We start from the raw sequence: 27,544 nt of genomic DNA on the forward strand, positions 1-27,544 counted from the left end.
AGTGGGAGACAAGTCACCAGTTCATCACAGGAGCAACACAGGGAGGCATGAGACTAAGACAAGTTAATAATGTTGTTGCTGTTGTAGGTGTTTCAGCTGCTCCTTTCTTGCAGGGTCGCCACAGCAAGCAAACTTGCACAAATGATTTGGCAATTGTTTTACGATGGACACCCTTCCTGACGCAACCTTGGCTCCAACCTGCAGCCTCAGAATTAGGATAAGATAATTCTACATTTCAGAATTTGCATAAACATAACACGCTTTAGATTAACCTGAAGGTTTTACCAAATGGAAAATGTGAATGATTGTGCACATTAGGGTTTTGTTTTATTTGATGTCACATCCTGAGTTTGTTGGCAGAAGGTTTTTGTCATTGTTTTTAAACAAAAGCTCGTGTTTTGTTTTTGTTTTTTTTTTCACAAAATGTACACCCAGTGACTAAAAAGAATCAAGCAGAGTCATAGAAATGAAATGCAACTTCATAGCTGAAATGTTACATGACAATTCAGCATGAGCTATTAAATGTTTTTTGCCATCGAGTGTAAATACTCAGATTTTAAACTAATACCACAAAATATTATATTATATTATATTATATTATATTATATTATATTATATTATATTATATTATATTATATTATATTATATTGTTTGCTATATTTGTTTTATTACATGGGCTAGTGTTTAACTGTATCTAGTATCTGCTGGGGAGGTTTTAAAGGCTGTTTATGGTTTCATCTGTCAAACGTTAGGCTCCGCCCACAACTAAAGTCAGACCTGTCCCATTAAAAACGTCCCACTGCGACTGTAAAGAAAAAGATGGCGACGAGTATACTGCGGATTCCGCTGCGGCTTTCCACTAGGAATATGGGCATTATGACCCGTAATCCCAGCTCGAAAACATCCTCCATGTTCAGGGCGACTCAAAGCAGGACAGTGGTGTCCACACAGTCCGGAGCAATCCTCCCGAAACCCGAAAAAGTGAGTGCTTTTCAAGCTCAATTGTGTCGAAAAAAACCGAGAAGAAATTGAGTGGGCGGGACATAGCGCTGTATTGACAGCGGCACGGGCGAATAGGAAGGCAGGAAAATTTGCTCGCGGTCTCTGTTCAGCCAATGAACGCGTGCTTGTACAAACACAGGAAGTAATTATGTTTTAATATCGTCAGTTTAAGTCTTGATTTAGGGTTGTTTTATGTACAGTTATTAAAAGTGTCAAAGCAGCGGCAAATTGTCCGATGAAGATTAGTTTATTTGGCGAGTTATGTTTTGATTTAAAGACCGTATCTTTTTGCGCATTGCTTTTAAACTGGTAGGAAATGTGAAAATGCTACGGAAATGCTAATTTGTTTTACTTGTGGAGGAGCAAAAGAGAAAAACTACCAAGCAAAATAAAAGTAAAGACATTATTCAAAGACATGTAGTACATAAAATGAGTTTTAATAAACCCAGTTGTCCTATGTCCTTTTTCAGCTCTGTTTATACCTTGTCTTTGCCTTTCTGTTCGAACATTTACTTTTATTTCTTTTAAATACACGTAGGAGTCTGCTCTGAAATCACAACAATGGTTAATATTTGTCACACTTACATCAGGGCCTTCCTCAGAATGGCAGTACTTTGTTGTAACATAATTATATGGATTTCCAAATTAAAGCTTGAAAATAACACAAATCCTCTGCATAATTTTTGGATATTTGAAAGGTGTCTTTTTGTATTGAGCTCTAAAATATGTTTACCTCTGTTACTGCTTTTAAAAATCTTAATGAAGAAGCTCATACACGATGTTTAGATTTGCAGACTATTCACCAGAATACTTTACACCAAATAGAGGTGGGTTCTGTGATTTAAGATTTAACCATAACTTTTCACTTGTGTCTTTTTTTTTTTAACAGACACCATTCGGTCTCATCCGGATGACAATAGTGGTGGTGCCGTTCCTTTATGTGGGAACACTGATCAGCAAGAACTTTGCAGCTCTCCTGGAGGAGCACGACATCTTTGTACCTGAAGATGACGACGACGACGATTGAGTTCAATTCGCAACATATTAAGAGGTAAATGGAATATGTCCTTGAGCCACACCTTAGCATTCTGTTCAGGGTTGCTCGAGCCTTTCATGTGTAATCTTATCCTGTGTAAGGGGTGTGTCAGCAGCACGTTAACCCTTTAAGACACTCGTCTCACTCTGCAGATGTTCAGTCATTCGCAGCAGATCTCAATGTAATAAAGGGTTTGCAGTTTGTTGCATGTGTGCATTGATACATGCTTGCTAATGGGTGACTTTGTAAAACAAATGTGTATCTACAGGGTGCTTTACAGTTGCAACTGAAAGATTACCAGCTGGCACTAGATGGATGGGGAAGATGAACCACTTGGACTTCCAGAAGACATCCTCTACGTCCACCCATCGTCTCTTTGATATTTACCCTGTTTTTTTATTTTTCTGGAGAAATTTCATGTCATGTGAGGCTAGCAGAACTACCAGCCTTCACTCTTGTTTGCATGTTGTGTGTCAGCTCCAATAAACAGAGATGTTTACATGTGAAAAAACACGTGTTGCTCTTTATTTCTCTAATAGTCAACACTCCAGTAATGACCTTTCGGATTTAACAAAGGTGGTGTTAAGATACGTTTACGACATGTTTTATATTTGCTGGCAGTCTTTGATCCTATAAGTCTTTTTTTCAGTGTTTTGCTCAGGTTTGTCCCGCTCCCTCCTGCAGTGCAGCGTTGGCCAGTCTCAGGTGTTCGTTGAGGGAGCTCAACTCCAGCTGGCTCCGACCCCTCGTGTCACTCAGCTCCACGTAGGCCTCCTTATAAAGCTCGTAGGCTGCCTCCTTCTCCTGGATTAAAGACAAACAGGATTTTAAATATATATCTAAAGCTCATCATTATTTGATGGATTTTAAGGAAGCATAGGAGGATGAGTCATACCTTAGTAAGAGACTGCACTTCGTTTTGTAGGCAGCTGATCTCTGTTTTAAGATACTGCACCTCGTTTTCCTTTGCTCTTAACTGCATCTGAAAGATACAGAACTTGACGCCGTGATATTTCCGCTTCATGAATCAGTTAGTTTGCCGATTAATCTGATGAATAACCTTCCTCAGTTTTTACTGTAGCTTATCTACATGTACTGTCAGAAGTTCAGAGATGTAGAAAGGAGATTTCTTTTGAACACCAAAATCAAAATCGTAACTACAAAACCGTTTAAAACTAGAACGGTAATCAGTGCGCTTGTAGCCACACACAATTTAAAATGAATTGGAAAATGCGGACACAACAATGCTAAAGAAAATCAATAAAATTGAATATAAATTGAGAAAAGTCACAGAAATTACATAAATGCTCCTTTTAAAAAATAAAACAAATTATGTTGCTCATTCTGGAGACCTCATAACTGGAAATCAGGCAGGAAATAATTTTTAAAAATTCAATCAGTTTCTCTTTGTAAAGAAGATAATGTTTACAGATTGAGTTGTTCGGTAAATAGTACAAAACAGGAGCAGCAAATTCTCATATTTTTTGGTCTAGAAGCTAGGAACAACAACAAAAATCAGCTGTTATTTTTTCATTTTGTTCAATAATTTGTAATGATCTTTATGTTTTTTTAATTGACATTTCTGGATCAAACTGTTCTAGAGATGTGCAACATTAGAAATGTGCAGGGATATGACCAGTAGGTGGCAGTGTGGGCTTCAGCATGCTGCATTTGACTGCACGCTCAAGACAAATGAGGGCATTAGATAAAAAAAGGTACCAAGTGAACTGCTCCTGCAGGGATTTATTACTGTGGATTCAAGACAAAAACAGAAAAAACTGCTTTGACCTGTTTGTTTGACTTAACTGTGTTCAGAGTCCCTAAGTTTAGACTATTGTGCCTTTTTTGCTTGCAGTGACGGTTTTTATAACAAGTAAATTGTACTGTTGTGGCAAATAAAGCTAGGCTGGAGTGCAAGGGAAGATTGGGATGTTCTTGTACTTGGCAGCAGGAGAGAAAAAGAAAAGCCTAACTGTCACACTTTTCCTCTCAGTACCTCAAAATCTGATTCAGCATCCGCAGTTTTGCAAATGGATCCCACATCCGACCTCTGACCTGTGATGAAGTAACGCATTCGACTGATCTCTTCTGCCAGCTTGTTCTTAAGCTCCTGGGGGAAAAAAAAAAAAACTTCAGTTATCTTTTGAGGAGATACTGTAAACAAGTGGTGTCCAATCCTTGTCCTTGAGGAACACTATCTTGCACGTTTTAGTTATTCTGTGCCCTTCAGCAGGTCTTCAAGTTCTGCAGAAGCCTGTTAATCACTCAGTCATTCAAATCAGGTGTGTGGCAGCAGAGAAACATCTAAAACATGCAGGAGAACACCCCTACCCCAGGACCAGGATTAGATACCACTGCTGTAAACTAAAAGGTATGTAGAGTTTAACTCTGACCAGCTTAAAATGGCTCCGGTCTTTAAGCTTTTGAAGTGGCAAAGCAATAATCTGAACTTTTACACCACCATCAACATTACAGGGCAATTTTAGAAGAAATAATATGAAGTTCATGCCAGAAATAAGTCAGGCTGAACCAGAAATGCTTGCTCCTCCATAGAAAATAACCAGACTTTCATGTAAATAACTATAAAACTAAGAGTTAAAAACTTCTTCTTTTCTTGTTTTTGAAGATGTTTTACTTTCAAAAACAATGTTCCAAGTTTTTTTTAAACACAAATGCAGTGATTTGCTTTATTTGATGCAAGCTGAACTCCCATGCAAATCACTCTCCCTCCTGAGGGTAATTTGTGTCTTGTTTGGCCTAGTTCAGACATGTGACCAAAATATCTCTCATGTGGACCAGGCCAGCAAAGCCCCAAATGTTTAAGTCCTACTAGACTTAAACTCAGCTTCCTCAAACTGAGATCATTCAAATCAAATCAAAGCTTTATTGTCATATGCACAGTAAGAAACACGTTTCCCTGTACAATGAAATTTCTACTTTGCTGCCCACGCTGGATGTCAGACACAAGGTAAGCTATGAGATAGTAAAGAGCTATATCTACGACAGGTAAGATATTAACTCTTCACAACCTTTCCACAGAACCCCACTTAGAAAGATCTGAACTCTTCCTTTAAATAGAAACGCCCAAATTGGTGTGACCCTCCAGTTTGTTGTGATTGTCTGAAAACCTGATTCTCTCTTTGGAGCTGCTCCAGCTCCCTCTGCTTGCGGTCCAGCTCGGTGTCTCGGCTCTTGCCGCTCTGCTCGGTCTGGTTCAGCTCCAGGCATTTCTGGGAGAAGCGTTCTGACATCACATTTAACTCGCCGTGCAAGATGCCCGACTGAGGCCTGAGACACACAAACACACGCACGAGCTCTGGAGTCAGCCGGGATGCACCGTCACATGAGGGGCCATTGCAAAGAGGAGAACATCTCAGACATGCAGAGAGCCTAAGAGGAAGTTGTTGTTATCAGCAGGACGACAGAATGAACTTACACGTGACCTCTGCAGGAAGAATCCATGAGTGCTGCGCCTCCAGACAGCCTCCTGGCCTTCTCAACCTCTCTGTCCAACTCCTCCCTATGGGCTGCTTTCAGTGCCTCCATGTCTTTGAGGAACATTTAGTTGATTAGTTGGTAAGCTGAGTTATTTTTACTGAATCTGCACAAGTGGAGGGATCAAGAACACACTGAACCATTCCTCACTAACCCTTAGCAGCTGCCTGGCTTCTCTCCTGCAGCAGCCGGTGTGTCTCCTCTTCCAGCTCCTTCTTCTCCCGGGCATGTTTCTCCTGCAACTCTTGCAGGGCTTTTCGATGAGCCACCACCATGGCTTCCATCTTGGCCCTACAGGGAGCTCTGGGGCCACAGGGGCTGTCCACCTCTACCTCCATGGCCGCTCGCTCCTGTTTGTTGGTCTCAACCTGGGAGGAGAGGTTAAAATATGCAACGTTTGTAGATTCCCAGATTTTCCTCCTTAATGTTAGACTAACTTACCTCCTTTTGAAGAGCTTCAGCTGTGTTCGTTTGAGGCAATTGGGCACCGTTTACTAAAGAAGGAGCCTCATTTGAGTTAGATAAACAAGTTTGCAAAGCGGACTGATCAGCCTCTTCAACGCTTTGGTGAAAAGTTTGAGAACCGACTGGAGACTCTGACCCCTGTGGGGTGCTTGACTGAAAGGCCTGGGGACCAGTGAGAGACTGTGCACTCATGTCCCTACATGACAGCGTCTCAAATTCTGCCCACTTCCTGCTGACTTCAGAGTCTGCAGCTTCAACAGTGGGCACAGGAACGCTCCCCTTTTTTAGCTCCATGGAGTCCCACCTGCTGCCCATCTCACTGAGAGGGACCCCCGCCTCAAACCACTTGTTCCTCTCCTCCAGCCGCTTGGCCTGCTCGCGGTCCCAGCCCTCCCCTTCTTCTCTCTGACTGGCTGGAGACAAGTCTCCTTCTACCGTTTGGCTGCGGCGGCGGCGGCGGCGGCGATGGTCTTCCTGGTTGAAGTTGGCTGAAGAGGCAGAGTCTCTGCAGGTGAAGCGAGCGGGCGGTTGGCTTGACGACGGTCTGCGGGAGCGGGGGTTCTCTTTCTCGCTGCTGGAGTCTGATTGGCTGAGGTCAGAATGAGGGGGACACACATGAGAGTAGAGTTACACACCTGAAGAAAGACTACAGAACGGGTTCACCAGCCAGCCACAGAAACGTTCAGGTCCAGTGAACACCTTTATGTATCATAAGCAACACTACTATTTGTACACTTCTGAGTTTAATTATTTAAAAATATAAACTTTTTAAATACTGCTTTAAAATGGCAGACATTGTAAATAATAACAATAAGGTAATATTTTCTGTTCATATTTACTTATTGTTTGTCTTTCTGTCTGTGCAGACGATTACTCAAAAAGTTATAAACAGATATTTGTGAAATTTTTGGAAGCCTCAAACATAGTACAAGGAACAAGTGATAAAATTTTTGTGATGATCCGGTTAAATGTCAAGGTCACAAGTGGACACCTCATGGATCAAGAGTGATGCCTATTGATTTCAAGGTCATGGGATCAAAAGTCAAGATCACAGCTGACATCTTTTTCAAACCTTGTCTATGCTTCACCCCTTTGTTACCTCCGTCAAGGAGGGTTTTCGGTTGCGTTTTTTTTTGTTTGTTTGGCTGTCTGTTAGCAAGATTACATAACATCTAATGAACAGATTTGGATGGCATATTCAGAAAGTTTTAGGGTTGTCACAAAAAACAATTGTTTACATTTTGATGATGATCTAGATTATGATCCAGATCGCACTATTTTTCATTGACACTATGGCCATGACAGAGGTTAGTGATCTCTGAGTGCTTCTAGTTTTGGATGTTTTGGGTTGTTTCTTTCATGAAACAACCCAAAACTCTTTGTCCTGAAGGTCAAAACAGACTTTGACTTTGAATACTTTATGGTTTGTTTTGAATTTGATTTTAAAGTCAATTTTGAACCTTTCATCCTTTTATCTCTTGAACTTTTCATTCATCTCTTCCTCCTCCAAATGAAATTATTATTCTCTCCACTGCTTGAAGTTCTCTTCGTCCTCTTTCTGTGTTATCTTTTCCTTTATTTTTCCGGTCGTACGCCAAAATGCAAGCTCATAGTAATGCATTGCCCTCAAATGTATGTCTAAACTACCAGAACACACATGCATGTACATTTCAATATCTAATATTTACGGATTCATAGATAAGTTATTCAATTTCGAACTAAACTTTTATCAATTACCACTGACTAACTTCACCATTAAATATAATTCAGTGTGTTACAAGTGTGCTTTTATTGAAACAAGGGTAATAATAACACAATGTGCTCACTCTGTGCAGCAGCTGAGTGAGCACATTCAGCCCACTGGGTTTTAGAGGAACATTTCACACATTTTGAAGTGTGGTTCTATATTAAGAGTAAGAACAGTTTAATATCATCCCTGTTGTAGATAGCTTTTTGAATGACCTCAGTTTGGAGAAACCGAGTTTAGTTCTGACACTAACGAGGCAATGGCAGGTCCAAATGCAGCCAAGACCAAAGTGGATGCCATTAAAACAGCTTCAGTCTCCTAATTTTTATAGTTAATTACCCAAATGCTATTTAAGAAACTTTTATATTGATGTTGGTTTTGCACTTCTAGCAGGGATATCATAATATTTCTGCCTGAATAATTGTGTAAAGCAAAATTGATGGCAATCTAAAGATGTTTACAAAGCGCTTGCGTGAACCGCAATGATTTTTTAAAGACTGGAATTGTTTTAAAACGGCAGTAATCCACTCTGGGAATGGGTCCACTTTAACTAGCTGTTATGAGTTTCTCAGTATGGTGTAAGCAGACCAACTTCTAAAGGGGCTATGGCGGTCTTAAAACAACTCCATTGTTCAAAATTTTATTAAAGTTCATACAAAAGTTATAACCTTTAGACCTTTAGATTTTATATTCTATAGTTATTATAGCAGAAATATAAAGTTCATGCCAGCAGTGACCATAGGCTGCAGCAGAAGTGCTACAGCCACCTGCTGCTGCAGTAATTAACTGCAGAATTACCGGCTTTGTAAATGTTTATAAAGCAGTGTTTGAATGAACTATTCTGACATTTTGGAGATAAAGGTTTGGTTTTTTTAAATAGCAGCAACGCACCTTAGTCTTAGCCTTGTTCTGACTAGCCATTAGCTCATCAGTTCGGTCAGAATTAAACTCTATTTCTCCAAACTGAGGCCATTCAAAGAGCTATCTACAACAGGTAAGACATTAACTGCTCATAGCCCTTCCACAGAAGCAATCTTCAAAATGTGCAAAACATTCCTTTAAAATAATATATATTTCTACTTACATACTAATAAAACTGGAGGCAAATACTACAATTTTACTCAAATATGTTCATCTAACAGACATTATGTACACAGATTTTATATATATGTGTGATTCAAGCAAAGCATCTAAAAACCATAAATTGAACATTTTGATCTAAATTAAATAACAATAAAACTGTTCTTAAAATAAGTTTGGTGCAACCAACTAAACTAGTGTAATTTTACCACATGTATCAACAAAAATATATATGTATGAGTACTTAAGATACAGAGGTGTGACCAAGTCACTGTGTTGCAAGTCTCAAGTAAGTCTCAAGTCTCTGTCCTCAAGTCCGAGTCAAGTCTCAAGTAAAAACGGTCAAGTCAAGTCAAGTCTCAAGTCAAGACAGGCAAAAGTCAAGTCAAGTCTCAAGTCAGGAACCTTTAATTTCAAGTCATTTCGAGTCGTTTTTATTTATTTATTTTTTTATAATTTGCAATTATACATAAAATTCAAATAATAGACCATTTGTTCTTTTTTAAATCTGTATTTATCTCAAATGATAGAACATGTGCAGCTGAACACAAAATATAAAAAACATTTTTAAATTGGACCTCTTTATTGCGCAGTTCTGTTAAACTTGATATTCAATAAAAAAAGACGAAAATGCTGACATTTCCACAGCACAATACAAAGAACCATAACAGCAGTTTTTTCCTCTTTTCTCTGACCTGGTCACTGAGTGAACATGTATTTTTATGTGTCCATGTTTGAGTGACACAAGAAACAAAACAAATATATCAACTGAACAATTAACAGAAATCTGCAATTGAGGATACTGTATTTCAGTTAACTATTCTGCATTGCATTTGCAAAAGACCAAACTGGCCAAAAGTCTGTCTGTCATTTGTGCACGATGAGGGCGTAAAATGATGCCACCATAGCTGAAGACGCGCTCCACTGGAGCACTGCAAGCAGGCACTGCCAAAACTCTGGTGGCCACATTAAACAGTGAAGGAAGAGTGTGCATGTTCATTGCCCAGAACAAGAGGGCGTTCTGTCCATCAGCAATATGGAGGTAATGACTTAGCTGTAGTGCTGGACTTGTCTGGACATCCTTCTTCTGCCTCTTACAATAAGCAGCAAACAGTCCTCCATCTTCACAGTCCTTTTGATCTTTATCACCAGGAGTCACGTGTTGCTCCGACTTTGCAGGATCTGCAGCATTTTCCAGGATCAGATCTGAGAAAACATCCAAGTAACAGCGGCAAAAGAGCCTGTATTAGAATTTTAGACAATAAATAAATAATACAGAAAAAGAACACCAAATACAGTCTTTACCTTTAACTTTTTGTGTCACTTCTGTCTTCATGTCCTGACTGCCCAACACATGGTGTTCCACCCACAACAGAGAAAACGCTGGATCCAAAGCAGCTGCTTTGAGGTACACTGGATCTGAAAAGGGTGCAGTGATCCCTTCTTCTGCTCTTGCCATTTGCACACTGATAAAAATTCCAAGAAATCTTTTGTTCAAAGATGCCTGGAGACTGCTGACCAGACCATTCAGGAAACGGACTTGCGGCTTCAGTTTCTCAAGGTGGTGATTGAGGGACAGCACAGATGGAAAAACAGCACTAATCGTGACTATTTTCTCACCTTGTGTCAAATCAGTTGCTTCTTCAAACGGTTTCAAGATGTCCACCATCTCCTTCAACAAGTTCCACTCTCGTATTGTGAATAACAACTTCTTGTGCCCAGCCTTTTCAAGAACAGCACAGAGTTTTAGATGTTCACATTGAAGAACCGCCTTCACTTGTCTCACTGTTGAATTCCATCTTGTGATTACAGAAGCAGGGATGCTTTTCCGTTCACCAAATTCAGTTTCAAACACATCTTTCAATGTTGTGCTTGTGTGCAGTAGTGAGCTGAGCTTAGATAGCTTTGAAAGGGCAGGAGATGCCACTTTGGTCTCTGTCAGGCCATCTCTCACCACCAGCTGAAGTGTGTGAGCAAAACATTGCAGGCGATGTTTCTTTCCCAAAGAAGCACCGACTGTTTCCTGATCTTCCAAGGGTAAGTCATGCCAGAGCTCTGGGTCGTCAAGATGATGATTATCATCAGGTTCCTCACCTTGCTCAGAGGGAAAGCATACAGTGAATGCTTTTCGCATATTGGCAGCATTGTCACTTATAATGTAATCTAGCTTATCTTTGATGTTGTATTCATCGCATACAGCTTCAAACTTTTCACAGATTCTTTCACCTGTGTGCGAGCCTTTGAAGCGCTCAAAGGCCAACAGTTTTGATTTTACCTCGAGCCTCTCAATTTCTTTTTGTATCCAGTGCACAGTGATGCCAAGGAAACCCCTCATCTTTCGGTCTGACCAAATGTCCACTGTTACTGAAACATGATCAGTCTGGCTCAGCTGGGTTTTTAACATCAAATGTTTCTCAGCAGCAAGATCTTCTATTTTTGATGTCATTGTTCTGCGACATATTGGGCTGTATTTGCTGTCGACTACTGTCAGAAAGTGTCGAAAACTCTTGTTTTCCACAATAGACAGGGGCAGATTACAACCAATAATTAAGTCACGTAGTAAGGCATTTGTAATGGCTTTCTGCTGTGGATGATTCATACTGTACTGCCCAGCACGAGTGTCCAGAAATTGTGATATGGAAGGCTGTTGAGGTTCATTTGTGATCCTCTTATTCATCTGGTATTCTTCAAATCTGTCAGAAGTAAACAGATGTCAGAAAATAAATTACAGCCATTCATGAATTACATTTGACTTCCTTCTAATCATAAATAAACATTAACACTGCAACAATCATAGTTGTCAAAAAATGAAATAAGTATATATGAAGTTATCACAAGTAAACTCAGGAAGGTCTGGTGCATTTATTTTTCTGCTTTTATTTCTAAGTATGTTAGTTTCAGTCCTCCATAAATATGGGCCAGATATTCTAAACACAAAATTTATTTGGGACAGTCACTGTATTTGCTCTGTTTTAACAAATAAACCACATGAAAAAATCTAAATCATTGCAAATAAAGTGGAGTGGTTTTGATTTTGGATGTGATAGTAAAATAAATATCTGTCAGGCCAAGTGGGTTAAATCTACAGCCAATTTCACATCTCAATATTGATAAAAACATGTTGTGTGAATCAAGCTGGTCAGAATCACTAAACACAAAATAATGAGCTCATTATTTTATGTCTTACTCAGTTAACTATCCCACTTAGTGTTATATTCAGGGTCAGTGAGATTGTACAATTTTTATTTTTACAGAAATTTTTGAAAGATGGCCAAAAAAAAAAAAAAAACGGGATTTTTTTAAATTTGTTTTTCCAGCAAAGCTATACTACTTGGAAATGGGTTCTGTGCGACATGTGACAGTCACGCCGGTCAGTGCATTAAGTCAAAAACAGTTGACTTAATGCACTGACTGCAGTAAACAATATATTGTCAATATAATTTCCCAACGTAGATGTCTTCAAATACACCAACCATCCTTAGATGATACTAGACCCGGCTCATCATTATGATGGGACAGAGAGACTCTGTTCCCTGAGTTCAGGTCCAGAATCTGCTTTCTGTTCCGGAGCCCCGCTCACTATCCACCGGCCTCCTGAGCTAACACGGTTCACATTATTTGTGGAAGCATTTGAAGGACCGGATTTATGGTAAATCATCACCAATTTAACCCGGAGTACAAATGCTAACACGAAGTCAGCTAAAGTCAACTATCTTACAGCAAAAGAAAAGTGCCACCTACCGATCTTTGTGAAGCTTCAAATGCCGGACAAAGTTGGACGTTGTGGCATCTCCATCCGATATTCTCTTCTTGCATGTTTTACAAGTTGCAGTTCGTTTTTTATTCGAAAGTTCATAACCTACGTAGCCAAAAGAAATTACTCGCGGAAGCATATTCGAGCGGTTATTTCGTCTTTCGTTCCCTGAGCTCTGTAGCGTCGCCGCGTTTTTTTAATGTCCAAATCCTGTTAATTTGATTGGTTGTGCTGCAGCTACGCACACATACATACATAAGGAGAGAGGAAAAACAGAGGGACGGTCTGCGCATATTGATACGGAATGAGTGAAGTTAATTAATGACGTCACTTTATAAATAATGTGTTTTAAATTTTAAGACTTTGAGTAAAAAATATCAAGTCTTTTCAAGTAAATAGCTTCAAGTCGAGTCAAGTCCCAAGTCAATGGCATGAAAGTCAAAGTCAAGTCTGAGTCTTTGAGCATTTTTTCAAGTCAAGTCTCAAGTCGTGATTTTAACGACTCGAGTCTGACTCGAGTCCAAGTCATGTGACTCGAGTCCCCACCTCTGTTAAGATACTTATCAGCAGTTATGCTTGAATATATTTTTGATGAATAACCTTCCTGTAACTGAGTGTTTCTTTGGTGTGCTGTAAGAAAGCTTGAACTGAGTTCAACTCACAGCCTGTTGGTCTGGATCGCCTGTTTCAGTAACTTCACCCAGTTCCTCCGAATTCTGGATGTTATAGCAGACAGAGTGAACACTGCACTTCTTGTCTGGAGGGGTCAAACACACACACACACAGAATTAAACAGGAAGTAGCTTCACCGTGTAGCTGCCGATCTGTGAACAGATGAGGAAGCTGCATGTCTCATTGACTGCCAATTGATATATGAGGTTTTAAAACACGAGTTCTGAACAAAGCTGCTGTAAATACAAACCTGGATCTGAAGTCCGTAGTTTTTATCTATGTCACAGTCTGACACGTTCACACAGGATGTCAAATCGATCTCTCCGTCCAAATCATCTGACTGCGGTGAGACAAGAAGCGCTTCAATTCAGTCCAACAATCGATGCTGGAAACTAACTTAAAGGGATGCTTTTGTTTTCTTGTATTGGGGAAAAACTGCATGAACCCAATAAAAATAGCTTATATTTATACCTCCTCAGCTTCTGAGTCTCTGTAGAACCTCAGAGAAGAATCGCCAAGAACAAACCAGTGTTTCCTCCACTGCAGAAACAAAACAGTACATCTTTATAAATTACTTCCTGATCACAATTAATAATGTAGAGACTTGCAGAGACTGCAGGCTCAAGATGTCCTACAATTGCATCAGAAGTAAGAAAACAATGCCTGTTCTTTGGGTTTAGACTGTCTAGCAGACACCAAAACAGCACCTACAACTGCAACTAACTCAGATTATAACCTCTTTAAATGTATTAGAGTGAAGTTTGAGCAAACCAGACATTTACCTTGCCTTGTTCGTCCAGTCTAGACATCCAGCCCTTCCAGTTACATTATCTGCAGTTTGAGCATTAAAGCCAAGTGGTTAGAGAGAGCTCTGCTGTGGTTTGTGACTCACAATTGATTGTGAAACTAAAAGAAGAGGAAACTGTCTTGCTGATGAGCATGCTCTTTAGACAACATCATTCTAAAGCACGCACGAAGATGAGAAAGATGGCCTAAAAACATGGGAAACGTCTTGCAGAATTAACATGTAAAAGGGATGATGTGTAATGGCTGCGAACAGGAGCAGAAAGAGGAACTGCTGACGCTTTGGTAGAATCCTTTGAAAGAGTGCAGGTTTTGGAGCTTGTTAGTGCAAAATGAAATACTCACATGCATCATTTAGTGTCCGATATTAGTGATGTGGGGTAAAAGAGAAACAAAACAGTAATTAAGAGAGAAATAATGCCTGACATGAAGCAGACAGAGGAAGTCATAGAAGTGCGAGTGTACATATCTCTTATCATTAGAGACCAAAATGTCCTGTGCAGTGAAATGGCTTCTTTTTTTTTTTAATCTTTGGCTCAGCAGTTTTGAACATATCAAAGCAACATAAAACACTGCTGGAAACTTTGTTTCACTTTACGCTCCCCAGGGAAATAAAACTTTAGAAAACAACCCGTTTTGCCAAAGCATCCTTGAATCTATTAATAAAGATGATAAATCATGAGCATGTGCTGCCCTAAAACAAAAAGAAGCTGAGTCATGGCTTTTTTTTAGAACTTCAGTGAGAGAGCAGCCTCATGTGAAAGAAGATAAATAAATATCAACAAGCTGCATCAAAATAAATAAATAAATGACCTGTTTTCTGGAAGACACTTGTGATTTTACGGCTGCTGAAAGCGATCGGTCTGTGCTCACCTGTGTGTGTGGGAGGTCAGGGTGAGCTCGCTCCTTCACCTTTAAAGGTTTGTGTTTTCCACTTTGATCATCGGAGCTCTTCATAGAACAAACAAGAACAACAAACAAAGAGGAGTTTTGTTTTCTGATTCAACGTTTGTCATGAAATCTGCCTTTATTAGCACCTTACCTGTGCGTGAAAAGATGCGGCTGAGTGTCTACGAGATGATCGCCCGTTGTCAGGATCCCGACATTTTTCTCGTCTGTCTCTGCCCCGCTCTCTGCCCCTTCTCCTCTCATCAGACTCCAGCCTTGAACTGTAGACGTCTGTGTCATTGTGGTTCCTGCAGAGTCAGAGACAGTTACCCTCCTGCTTGTTGTTCCTTGTTAACTGATTTATAACCACACAAAACTACTTATCAATGCGTAATGACACGTATATTATCACCTGCGCTCTGGCAGATCATATGTTCTTGCAAATGGGAAAGATTCTACTAGGAGAAAGACTGTTTGGCGGTTTTGGCTGTTTCATCTTCAGAGGTCTCCACAGCGAGTCCTCCTCCTCCATCTAACTCTGTCTTCTGTGTCCTCTGTCCTCACTCCAACTCCCTCCATGTCCTCTCTAACTGCATCCATATGTCTCCTCTTTGTCTTTTTCCTGGCAGCTGCATCTCTAACATCCTTCTACCAATACACCCACTGTCCCTCCTCTGCACATGTCCAAACCATCTCAGTCTGGCCTCTCTAACTTTATCTCCCAGTCCTTCAACCTGTGCTGTACCTTTGATGACCTCATTCCTAATCCTGTCCATCCTTGTCCCTCCCAAGGAGAACCTCAACATCTTCAGCTCTGCCACTTTCAGTTCTGTCTCCTGTCTTTTTGTCCGTCCCACTGTCTCCAAACCATAAAACATTGAATAACCATTGAACCATTGAATAATTGAGTCAAAAACCTCAACCCTTCTCAACATTTCCATACATCCACTAGTATGTCATCAGGTCCAACTGCCTTCCCCTTCTTCATCCTTTTCAGCGCTTTCCAAACTTCATCCTCACTGATCTTTTCCATTTCCTGTTCCACAGTTTATTTCCCTTTCATTCTATTCATTCATCAGCTCCTCAAAGTACTCCTTCCATCTTCCCATCACATTCTCTTCACTTGTTAGAACATTACCATTTCTATCTTTACAAGCCTAACCTGCTGCACATCCTTTCCAGCCTGGTTCCTCTGTCTTGCCAGTCGATATAAGTCTTTCTCTCCCTCCTTATTGTCCAGCCTCTTGTACAACTTATCATAAGCCTTCTGTGTTGCTTTTGCTACCTCCCTGTTTGTTTCATCTCCCTATATTTCTGTCTACTCTCTTCAGTCCTCTCACTGTCCCATTTCTTCCTGGCTAACCTCTTCCTCTGGATAACTTCCTGCACTTCACTATTACTTTTCCTATTTCTCTGTCCAGGTGACACACCAAGTACCTTCCTACATGTCTCTCTAATCACTGTTACTGTAGTAGCCCAGTTATCTCGAAGGTCTTTCCTACTAACCAGAGCCTTTAACATCTCCTTTCTGAACTCCTCACACCGTTCTTCCTTCCTCAACTTCCACCATTTGGTCCTCTTCTCTGCCTTTATTCTTTTCCTCTTCATCACCACAACAGTCATCCTACACACCATCATCTGATGCTGTCTGGCCACGCTCTCACCTTCCACAACCTTACAGTCCACAATCTCCCTCAGAATGTAGTCTACCTGTGTACTCCTGCCTCCACTCTTATAGGTCATCCTGTGTTCCTCCCTTTTTTGGAAATAGGTGTTAACTACAGCCATTTCCATCCTCTTGGTAAAATCCACCACCATCTGTCCTTCCTGGTTCTTTTCTTTGACACCAAACCTGCCCATCACCTCCTCATCATCTCCTCTGTTTCCTTCACCAACATGTCCATTCAGATCTGCTCTGATCACCACTCTCTCCTCCCGGGTTATACTCTCCATCACTTCATCAAGATCACATCCAACCTGTGGAGCATAACCACTGACAACATTCGACATCAGACCTTCTACTTCTACCTTCAGACACATCACCCTGTCTGACACTCGTTTCACCTCGACTACATTTCTTGCTGACTCCTCCTTCAGGACCACCCCTACTCCATGTCTCTTCCTATCCACACCATGGAAAAAAAAAAAAAAACCTGAAACCCTGCCCCAATGCTGCGAGCCTTGCTGCCCTTCCACTTTGTCTCTTGCACACATAACACATCTGCCTTCATCCTCTGCATCATGTCATCCAGCTCTCTACCTTTATCCGTCATTGTCCCTACATTTAGAGTTGCTACCCTCAGTCCTACACTCTTGACTTTTCACTTGTCCCTGGCACGTTTCCCTCCTCGTGGTCTTTGACTAACAGTCGCACCATTTCCACCAGCACCCTGTTTGTGAACAGCACCAATTGTGGTCGTTTTTTACCCGGGCCTTGACTGATCTGGTATGGTGTCGCTTGGATGAACTCACATGTTTGTTTTGGCAAAACTGTTTTACGCTGGATGCCCTTCCTGACACAACCCCCACCATTTACCCGGGCTTGGGACCGGCATGGATGATACACTGGCTTGTGCTCCCTAGTGGCCTAGTTTGAAAAATGTCAGTAGTGGAAACATTTGGTGAGGGAAAAATATCTCTGTGGGTTGCCATAGAAGCTAAAAAGAAAAGTGAAGTGTGTGCGCGCATGTGGGTCTCAAAAACAAATCTATCTGAAGGAACAGGAATGAATATTTTGTATAAAATACCTCCTGAAGTTATTTTCTCCACTTAATGTTTCATATATTAATTTCTGATGGTCATTCATTTTTGACCCGAACAGCACAGGTCCAGAGAAGTTGAATAAAACACCTAGAATTTATTGAAAATTATCTATATTTCTTTAGTCCGTTCAGATGCCTCATGTAGGCAAAGTCAGGAAATTTCCGGTCCATCGGCTAAAAGGATATACTTTTTTTTCACTAAAACTTCTAAAACGTGTTAAAAGGTGATTTAAAACAAATTGCAGGTTCACTTCATGCCTTTTATTTATGAACTTTTCACTTATTGCTACAGAAGGTTGAAGATCATTTGTTTTTCTTTTGAATAGACACACCAGCCCTGTAATTGTGCTGAAGTTTTCAGTGTTTAACATTATAAATTCACCATCTGGAAATGTAAAGAAACTATATCTCCTTGTGTCACAAACCTGTAGGTCCTGGACCTCTGCTCCCTGCAGGGACTGGGACTCTCATTTCTACGTCTCAGTCCTGGAAACTCTTCTTCTGACTCCACTTGGATCTTGGGTATATCTGCCAACATTATGTAGTCATCTATGGTCATCCCCACCTTGGATTTATAATGATTAGAAAAAGTTTTACATTCATTACATGGAGAGTTGTTTTTATTCCAAACCATAAGAAGAGTCTGTCATCCTGCTGGCAGCTCTGTGAGGTCCAGCAAAAGAAAAAAGTTTTGCTTTGACAGAATCAAATTAGAGATAGTTATAGCCTCACAGCAGTAAGTCAGCAACCCTTTTTTAAAAAAAATTCTCATCTGCATTTTAGGATGTCTCATAACAGAAAAGAAAGAAAACAAATCTCTATTTTTCATTCCTGGTAAACAAAGAGACCTCATAAAACATAAGACGTATATCTTTATACCCAATGCAGGGGCCTCCAAGGAGGAAGAGGGCATAGAAGATATATTTTTATCCCCCACTGCCCTGAAAGGTGGAAGATCATGTAACTGCTTTCATTTGTCTGTCTCTTAATAAAATATTTCATGAACCACAAGATGGATTTTGATCACAGAAAGTAATTATTGGATGTATGTCTACAACTTATTAGTATAACTCAATCAATTTTACAGTTATTGAACTACAATTTGGCATGGTAATAGTTGAGATTCTTCCCCAGCACATACTTTCAATGCTAACAGACTGTCTGAGATCTTTGTTTAATTGTTTGAGTCAACCCTGTCTGTCTGTTAGCAAAATATCTCAAAAACTAGTGGGCATAGTTTAATGTAACTCTAATAAAGTAATCACTGGAAGTACGTCTACATTTTATTAACAGTTGAAATCAACCCATTTCAAAATGGCTGCCACAGATAACCAACCTTAGCTAACACAAAAATGACTATAACTCAGTAAGTGTTACAGGTATTAAGCTCAAATTTGGTGCAGTAGTAGATGAGATTTTTCCCCCCCTCCATCATATAATTTGAGTGCTAATGGATTATGTGAGATCTTGGTTTAAAATTGTAGCATGTAAGGTGGCAGGTGACATGCATTTGGTCAAGGTGTATATACTGCATTAATCTTTTTTTCAGTTTTAAAGACGTACAATCTGACAATTCACATCAAATACGATGGTGAGGTTGACCTTATGTGTGGAGGTATTTGATCTTGAACAAAATCAGTCGGTATGTTGTAGGTGTGGTGGCCTTTAAAAGGTACGCTCATAAAATAGTGAATAGAGTGTATAAAAAAAATCTAGATTTGCAAAGATCCACCAAATGCACAATAATCTAAGTATGTCAGAAGAAATAAGACCTGATCTGCTTACCTCTTCAGTTTCTACTGGAGCCTTTTTAGGTTCAGAGATCAAGGCCTCCATGCCTCGTCTCACACTGCTCCTGCTTCTCTCAGTGCTGACCTTATCACCTCCCTCGTCGACCTTATCAGTGTCTGTGACTCCAACAGGTGATGACGATCCACCAAGACCCTGAGAGTCTGCTGCCCGCCTCGAGGCGGAGGAACCATGCGACTGGGGGAGACTAAGTAAAGAGTGTGAAGACCCCTGCCAGGAGCCCTGAGAACGGCTCAGCCTGCTGTCCCTGGAGTCGGGCTCCCTTTGGGAGGTGTGGCTGCAAGGACTGTAGCCGTTCCTGGAGAATGAAACTTCGTGACTATTGTGGGTTTGAGTGTTGGCCAAACTGCTGGCATCTGTTCTGGTTCGAGGAGACGTTCGAGACCCTTCGTATGAATTCTGTCTCACGGCAGAGGAGCCACGGCGAGAGATTGACTCAAGATTTCTGTACAGTTTCTCAGAATCCAAACTGTGTTTGTTGGACGCTCGTGACGGACATCTGGACTCTCGGCTGCAGCCCTGTTGCTCTTCATATCCACCACTCTGTAACAGGGAAGAGTCCGTGCGCCTGTGGGAAGAGGTGGTCCTGGTGGGTGAGGTGGTACGAGAGGCTGCGGACCCCCTCCTGCGGGAGGGACTGGACCTGCCTGATGTGTGGCGGGAAGGACCCTGAGATGGAAGCGGAAGGGAGCCGTGCGACGAGGAATGAGACCGAGCCTGGCTCCTACAGAGAGAACTCCCCCTCTGAGGTCCCACAGGAGATTCGGTCATCTTGTAGCGGTCTGGACTCACTGAGCTGTGACAAGTTGGGGAGTTCCTCTGTGAGTCACCGTCCCGTCTGAAGTTGGAGTGGTAGGTGTACCTCTGTGGGGATTCACTTCTCCAAGTTGCCTGTATGAATGTTTCTGTGTTTCGTCTCTGGGACGGCAGTCCGAGGTTGACGTTCCTGTACGGAACGCAGGCTTTTGGTTCAGGAACATAGTTGCTTGGGAGGGGATGTCCCCTCTCGTAATAACGAAAGGTGCGCTTCATGTCCTCCTCCATACCATCACCTCTTCTGTCTGGGGAGAAGTAGCCATTTACTCTCTCCCTGTCTCCTCTGGACTCTGAAAATCAAACAAGGCTGCAATCATGTAATGCAAAGAATTTTATGTTGTCAGAGTAAAAAAAAAAAAAAAATCAAAGGGTTTATATGACATACCTGAAGTCCGACGGGACAAGTCTCTACCTCTTCTTTCGTCCATCCAGGTGCTCTCAGTGCCTCTGGGGGGAGAGGGGTCCAGTAGAGTCATTTCTTTTGGAACTGCACAAGGCCTCTCTGAGCTGAGAGACCTGCTCCTCTCTGGACTGTCCCATCGATTTGGAAAACTGGAGAAAGTAAAATCCAGTCATTTGGAGAGTTTTCCGGTAAGGTGTTGATCCTTAATTTGGTACCCCTGACTACAAAATTCTTTAACACAGACTTGATCATAACATCAGGGCCAAGCTGCTTTAAATTATTTTAGGTTGTATCTTTCTGACAGACTCCATTATGTCAATTAAGAAGTCCTTCTCACTTACCAGAATTAATTTTGGTGCTTCAAACTAGGTCCAAATATGTTTTTTCTACACATGCTTTGTTTTAGGATGTATGACATACATTTATACTGAGAACATCCAGCTTTTTATGTGTGCCAATTAAAGCAGACAAAGCCAATCAGCTGAACTTACAGGCCTGTCTCAGAGATAATAAAACAGTCAGCATCTGTTCATACGGTGAGTCTTGGTGGCACTGCTTTGTGCTACCGTGAAGAACATTTGAGCAGGACCTGATTTTTAACTTAAACGTTCAACAAATCTCTTAGAGCATCCATTTTACATATTAGTAATATATCTTAAACAAGAAACATACTCTCTTAAAGTGTTGCAGAAAAACTGGTCTGCCTTTGTCTCATGAAGGTTTGATTACCGTCACATCATTTTAGTTAAGTGTCCAAACAGCGCCTTAATTTTTTAATTACATTTGATCTGGAACAATATGACCAGAAGTGATTGCATTTCTGCTGTTTTGACATCTTTATATTGGCTTTCTGTAAGTTTTAGATCGCATCACCGATTACGTACAACGTCCTCAGTGATCTAGCCACAACTTATTCAAAGCAGCTCAGTATTATTTACCATCCCTAGAAACCACTTTGGTTTCAGTTTGCAGATCTGCTGCGTGTTCTCAGAAAGTACAAGACGAAAATGCAGTGCAGAGCCTTGAGTTTTAAAGCCCCTCTTCTCTAAAATCAGCTTCCCGTTTACGAGTGGGACACAGACAGTGTCACTGCTTTTAAAATTAATTAAAAACCACAGTTTCTCTAAGAGTTCCTGTTTAACTAGAACTTGTTGCAACCATTTTTTCTGATTGTCCATGTGACTTGTTTCAATACATCTTTTATCTCTTGTTCTAATTCTTACAGAACGTTTTGCTCTTATTTCAATTTATATTTAATAAAACTATAAACATCTTTAATTAGTAGTAGTGTTAAAATTTTCTGTGTCTAACGCTAACAGGCTGCCAACAGGTAAAGGCTCAATCATGTTATGCAGAATCCTGAACTTTTTTATTTTTTCCAACATACTTTTGTCAAACAGGATTTTAAGTATTGCATTTAATGTTTTTCTAGTCACATCCAGGGTCCTTGCTGCATTTATTTGAGTTTCACGACTCGCCAAAGAGCGCTACCACTGCTGATAATAGTGAAGAGGAACAGTACGGCAGCACATGTAGACTGATTATGAGCAAAAGTTTTTTTTTTTTTTTTTTTTTAAATGGCGCTACAAGATTGACTCACCTGGATTGTATGTCAGTGTCACAGTTCTCAAGTTCCCACTCTGTACTCAGACTCTGCACCAAGTTCCACTCAAAGGTCCATCCACCACTGACGTCATTACTGCTGGCACTTGTGGTCCCCTCAGACAGGGCCCGACCATCATCGCCTGAGTCCTGGATGGAAGAGCAAAGGAATCTTTTAAAACATTTGGATATTTAAAACAGATTAAACCAACGAACAAACAGGAAGACCAAGTTCAAATTAACATTATAGGTTATATATGACAGTTTAGTGACTGAGACATTTGCAGCATTCTTACTTGTCAAAAATTTCAAATTAAGTTACCATTTCTTTGTTTTTCTATCATAACCATAATAATAAAGCAAATACAAAGTCGTTTCCATCACATTGTGACCCTGATGAAAGACCTGTGCCTTTACAGAGCAAACTTTTAACAACAGACTGGTCATGTCAAAACAACCCAACCATACAAAAACACAACTACAGGCAACTAAAAACCTGTGTCCAAACATAAAGACCTATTTCACTCACTGTGAATGCTTGCAGCCCTTTTGCCAAATCTGCTGTCAAAGCCGTGCAGCTCGGCTCCTTCTGCCCTCACTTCTCCATTCGCGGTGGCTGAACCAGTTCATTTAGACGGTACAGGACGTAACTGAAGCTACTCCCTGCTCACGCTCATCATTATTTCATTGCTCCAGTGCTTTTGCATTACCAGAACCGCCCACTCAGAGTCTTCCTCATCTTCATCTAGATCCTTCATGTCAGTTCTACGTCTCATTAAAGCACATACAATGAAAAAAAGGTTCACTGCTACTTTTATTTTTTAATCTTGATACATGCCAGTTTGAATAAAGTAAACTGTGCCTTTTGTTTTTCGGGCCAGTTTGTGTCACCACTTTGAATAACTTTAAGATTTTAAGTAGTCTAAAGGCTATTTTCACTGGAGAGACCCTGTGCTTCTTGAGGGTATCTGTTTGCGCCTCATATCAGATTTCCACCCATTCCCTAAGGACTGGGACAAGCTTTCATGAATTAATGATACAGAATCAAATGCCACGTTGATGTGTCATCCATCCTTCACCTGGTGATTGGCTTATAGGTTGACATCACCTCACTGTACAACTTGTGACAGTTTCTAATGAACCCTTAACTATTCACTCATATTCACTTCATTGGACCTGGAACCCACATATGTGGACATCACATTTTGCTTAGCATTCCTTGATACACATCAGGTCCCAGTCAGCCCAAATGGCAAAAAGAAATTAAAAATGGATGCCATGCAAGAGTTTGGGTCATTAGAGGTTAAATAACACAGGCTTTTATACCATATACACAATTTTTGATGTCACCTGTATTTATCATACCCATCATCTTATAAACGTCCTTTGAACATATTAGGACTGTCAAGCTTTTAAACCTGACTGTATGATTATGTTTTTCATTGTCAAGTTATAGTTAGGCAGATAAAACATTTCAACCAACTAGCTGAGTTTTTAACTTTAGCATTAGCTTCAGAAAATAGCTACATCACATTAGTTTTCTGTGCAGAATCTTTTCATAACGGTCAAGACTGGAGGTGAGCATGGCGAACCCAATACGCAGACTTATCTTTCAAAATAAAAAACTGATTTATTTAACTAACAAAACTAGAAACCAAAGGGCTGGCGTGGCAGCAAAACAACTATAACAAAAATCCAAACTGCAGACAGAGGTGAAGCGAGGCAAGACAAAGCTAGGCAACAAGCAACAAGCAACAAGCAACAAGCAACAAGCAACAAGCAACAAGCAACAAGCAACAAGCAACAAGCAACAAGCAACAATGATCCGGCGGGGAAGTGGAAGAACTGACCAGGTTATAAAACACGGAGGGTAATCAGGTAAATGGGCACAGGTGGTGACAATCATGGTAAGACAGGTGGAGGTGGGCGTGGCAGAAAAGTAGAAACAGACTGAGGGTAAGGAGAGAATGAAGAAACAGACATAACAATACCAAAACAAGACAAGCAAAACAAAACCCAAATCCTAACAGAACCAAAACACAAACATATATGACAATAACTGGCTCTTTATAATGTATGTGAATGTTTTTTTACAGTGGCCTGAGACCACTTTTATTGTGACTTGGGGCCATATATATATATATATATATATATATATGTATATATATATATATATGGGAGTAACTCCTCCACCTCTGGGGAAGGTGGTTGGGGAAAAGAGCCAGCACCACTGAACAGGGTGGCACAAGATGTCAGTTGGAGATGGAAAAAGGGCTCCTGCTTTACCCTGTTCGTAAATGTCCATGTAAACAGTAATTTAGGAGGGCTCAGAGCAAGCGATCAGCTGTGTTACAACCTGAGAGCTGCTTCTCATGAATGTATTTTGCTTTAACTTCTATGTAAGAACTTTTTGAATTCAAAAGCCTGTTTTGTTGTTCAGTACACAAACTAGATGTTTTTCACAGCACTACTGAATGTGTCCTGCTCTTACCCACTCGTGCAGATGGCCCGTTTGTGCACATCCTGCCGCGGTGGTTCTGAGGTGCATGTGATTGGGCCTCAGGCAAGTGCCGCAGCGGTCGGGGTCAAAGGTGTTGGGCTGGAACTGGCGGCAGTAATAGTCCTCAGCAGGGGGCGCCATGCTGATTCTGTTGCTGGGTGTTCTCAGGAACTAAAATAGCCTTTGATTGACTGGTTACAGTAGGAGTGGTATGGCGTTATTTCCCAGAAGACTCTTGGATAAACTTTAGGCACAGTTCATTAGCATTATATAATAACAACCATCAATAAAGTTTAAGTAGGAAAATGGCACTTAAACAAACTTAGACCATGTTTGTAAAAGCAGCTCTATGAATCATGCTTCCATGTCACCCACATTGTTAAATACAATAAAACAAACATGCTTTTTTAAAAACTTGCACATCCATGACACTAAGGGAACTTTCAATAAACTACCTTCGTCAGAAGCACATGAAAAAAATCCCCTTCCCCCCAAAAACCCCACTTTTACCTTTTTGAAGAGATCAAGTGCTGCATTAGAAAGTCAAACTGGCATCTATCCACAGGGAGATCCTAAACCCAAAGGTCTGTGATGGAAATGTTTCAGTTTTATGATACAAGATTTAGAGGGTGGGCTCTTTACTCAAAAAGACAAACTGATCTGAATATGGACAGGCTGTCCTATCAGGTGACATCATCCTAAGAAAGTGAAACGTAGCACTAACTCCTCTAAACAGGTGTCTTATGGACGGTGGTGTGCTGCTGCACAGATGGTTACTCTGACAGGCCGGTCACAGAGAATAGAGATAAAAACAATGGATAGATGTGCAAGAAGAGGCTGGACAGGAGAGTAAAACAAACTGTACTATGAAATCCTTTTTGTGATGCAGGTATAATAATAACACAAGAACAACTGTTATCCTAAGACAGTCATAAAGTACAGAGACAAATGTTGTCACAGAATTATGAAGGTGAAGCCAAGAATTGATTAGTTTGTCTGGAAACAAAGGGAAGCTTGCCCAGGTGCAATATGACACCTGCCTGTATTAAAAGGTCAACAACTAACACATCATCTGCTTCGTTTAAATGGACCTTTGTAGTGTTCCTTACTGGCTCCAATATACTTCATTTTACAATGTTTACAATGTCAAATAAACTAAAAATTTAAGGTAAAGAAACTGTGCTAAAAATAAGATGTTTTGTTCCTTTATCTGCTATCTAGGACAAAGACACAGTACAGCTAGTTACCTGAAACTCATTTCTGAACATTCCTGGGAACACTTTCCTGCACCTGTTGGTATAAAAATAAGACCCATTTTATTTATAAGTACAGTATATATCCTTTGCAGAAACACAGCTCCTCACATCTATAATCCCTATAAAAAGTATTCACCCCTTGAATGCTTTATGCTTTTACGCTGTCAGAAATCAATTGTGATCAATACAAATTGCCATTTTGACAAATGAATTACAAAAAAAAACCCTTCAGTGTCAAAGTTAAATCAAATTTCTTGTCACTTGTTAAATATGACACAGCTGTCCTTTCATGAAACTGTCACAAGATGTGCTGTGACCACTGTGGTCCTCTGTGCATTGATTTTTGTGGCCATTAGCATGAAAAACAACAAAAATCTTGTCTGTTGACACAAATCAATACATTTTTGTAGTGGTGTGAACATTCTGCTGTGAGAATAGGTTATGTTCTGGCATTTAACCTTGTATCCCTTTATACATTTATTTACCACAGGTAGAGCGCACCAAGTCAGGAAAGAGATGGACATGACTTTATTTGCTGCCATTTCAGTTCTTTTTAGTCAGTGGAGTTTTTTTTTTTTTTTGTAATTATCTTTTTATTGAGAAAGACAAATTCCAATCACATTTGTTAGTTACAACTTCCTCCATTTCAGATCCTCCTTATTGCCTTTCTAATATTTTTACATGTTACACATTTAAACAATAACAGGAATTAACAAAATTGAACAAAAAACAAAAAAGGAAAAACAAATAAAATAGAATGGGGACTGCACCACTTTGTTGAATTACAATTAAAGCTAAAAGAACATAAAGGGGATCGACACGATTCGCAAGTACAATCATATAAACTCGGATCTTACTGGTTTCACATACTCAGTCCATTTGGACCAGATCTTGTAAAATTTCTCTCTTTCCACACGGAGGGAAAAGGTGATCTTTTCCATAACATAAATCTGATAAACAATTTCAATCCATTCATCCACTGTGGGCGGGTCTGACTTCAGCCATTTCCTGGTGATGGCTTTCTTACTGGCTGCCAGCAAAATAGCCAACAGTTTCTTGTCCTTATTGGTCCATGTGTTCAACTGTAGGTTGCCCAGGTACAGTGTTTCACATTTGAATTGGAGGTTCACATTGAAGACATTCCCAATATGTTTGTGGATCTCTTCCCAATATGGTCTCAATACCTGGCAGTCCCAAAAAACATGGAGGTGGTCGGCTCCGTTGAACCCACACAGTCTCCAGCAGGCATCCCCGTTGGTTGTAAATCGTCTCTGAACAGGTGTAACAAAAAATCGCGTGACGTTTTTCCAGCAAAACTCCCGCCAAGTGTTTGATCCGGTCGAGACCCACGGCAGCTGACATATTTCTTCCCAACCTTCTTGTGAGATTATTACATTCATTTCTTTTTCCCATTTTTTCTTTATATATTCCGTATTCTCCTGCTTACAAAGTT

The 27,544-nt window shown here is 40.4% G+C and overlaps 2 protein-coding genes across 4 annotated transcripts; one reads left to right on the top strand and one right to left on the bottom strand.

Moving 5' to 3' along the window:
• Positions 1–790: 790 nt before the first annotated feature.
• smdt1b (single-pass membrane protein with aspartate-rich tail 1b) lies at positions 791–2,549 on the top strand. The gene is made up of 3 exons (XM_017430501.3): positions 791–981; positions 1,892–2,053; positions 2,307–2,549. The coding sequence occupies exons 1-2, from the start codon at positions 820–822 to the stop codon at positions 2,027–2,029; spliced, it is 300 nt and encodes a 99-aa protein (XP_017285990.1). The 5' UTR covers positions 791–819; the 3' UTR covers positions 2,030–2,053; positions 2,307–2,549.
• On the bottom strand, positions 2,536–23,164 carry LOC108244342 (myosin phosphatase Rho-interacting protein). 3 transcript variants are annotated; one of them, XM_025009176.2, is made up of 18 exons: positions 22,865–23,164; positions 22,334–22,485; positions 20,716–20,882; positions 19,491–20,620; positions 18,131–18,270; positions 15,098–15,251; positions 14,929–15,006; positions 14,034–14,066; positions 13,723–13,791; positions 13,502–13,591; positions 13,242–13,336; positions 5,975–6,587; positions 5,688–5,901; positions 5,475–5,586; positions 5,167–5,326; positions 4,035–4,148; positions 2,934–3,020; positions 2,536–2,842 (listed from the first exon to the last, which is right to left on the bottom strand). In XM_025009176.2, exons 3-18 carry the CDS (start codon positions 20,804–20,806, stop codon positions 2,696–2,698), a joined length of 3,327 nt encoding a protein of 1,108 aa, XP_024864944.1. In that variant the 5' UTR covers positions 20,807–20,882; positions 22,334–22,485; positions 22,865–23,164; the 3' UTR covers positions 2,536–2,695. The 3 variants fall into 3 exon arrangements, with proteins under 3 accessions (XP_024864944.1, XP_024864943.1, XP_024864945.1); XM_025009177.2 differs by lacking the exons at positions 2,536–2,842; positions 2,934–3,020; positions 4,035–4,148; ... (2 more) ...; positions 5,688–5,901; positions 5,975–6,587 and adding exons at positions 9,890–10,031; positions 10,131–10,291; positions 10,446–11,518 and having other exon boundaries at positions 22,865–23,151; XM_025009175.2 differs by lacking the exons at positions 2,536–2,842; positions 2,934–3,020; positions 4,035–4,148; ... (2 more) ...; positions 5,688–5,901; positions 5,975–6,587 and adding exons at positions 9,390–10,031; positions 10,131–11,518 and having other exon boundaries at positions 22,865–23,143.
• Between the last annotated feature and the right edge of the window lie 4,380 nt (positions 23,165–27,544).

The sequence above is a fragment of the Kryptolebias marmoratus genome, linkage group LG3, assembly GCF_001649575.2.
Source record: "Kryptolebias marmoratus isolate JLee-2015 linkage group LG3, ASM164957v2, whole genome shotgun sequence".
Lineage (NCBI taxonomy): Eukaryota > Metazoa > Chordata > Actinopteri > Cyprinodontiformes > Rivulidae > Kryptolebias > Kryptolebias marmoratus.

Bases quoted from the DNA above. Each gene is read 5' to 3' on its own strand.
- smdt1b (XM_017430501.3), top strand. From the start codon at position 820: ATGGCGACGAGTATACTGCGGATTCCGCTGCGGCTTTCCACTAGGAAT. The intron at 982-1,891 runs GTGAGTGCTTTT...TTTTTTTAACAG, and splicing joins TCCTCCCGAAACCCGAAAAA to ACACCATTCGGTCTCATCCG.
- LOC108244342 (XM_025009175.2), bottom strand. From the start codon at position 20,806: ATGACTCTACTGGACCCCTCTCCCCCCAGAGGCACTGAGAGCACCTGG. The intron at 15,252-18,130 runs GTTTGTGACACA...CTGACTCTGCAG, and splicing joins CAGAGGTCCAGGACCTACAG to GAACCACAATGACACAGACG. The intron at 11,519-13,241 runs GTGAGTTGAACT...TACTTCTGACAG, and splicing joins GCGATCCAGACCAACAGGCT to ATTTGAAGAATACCAGATGA.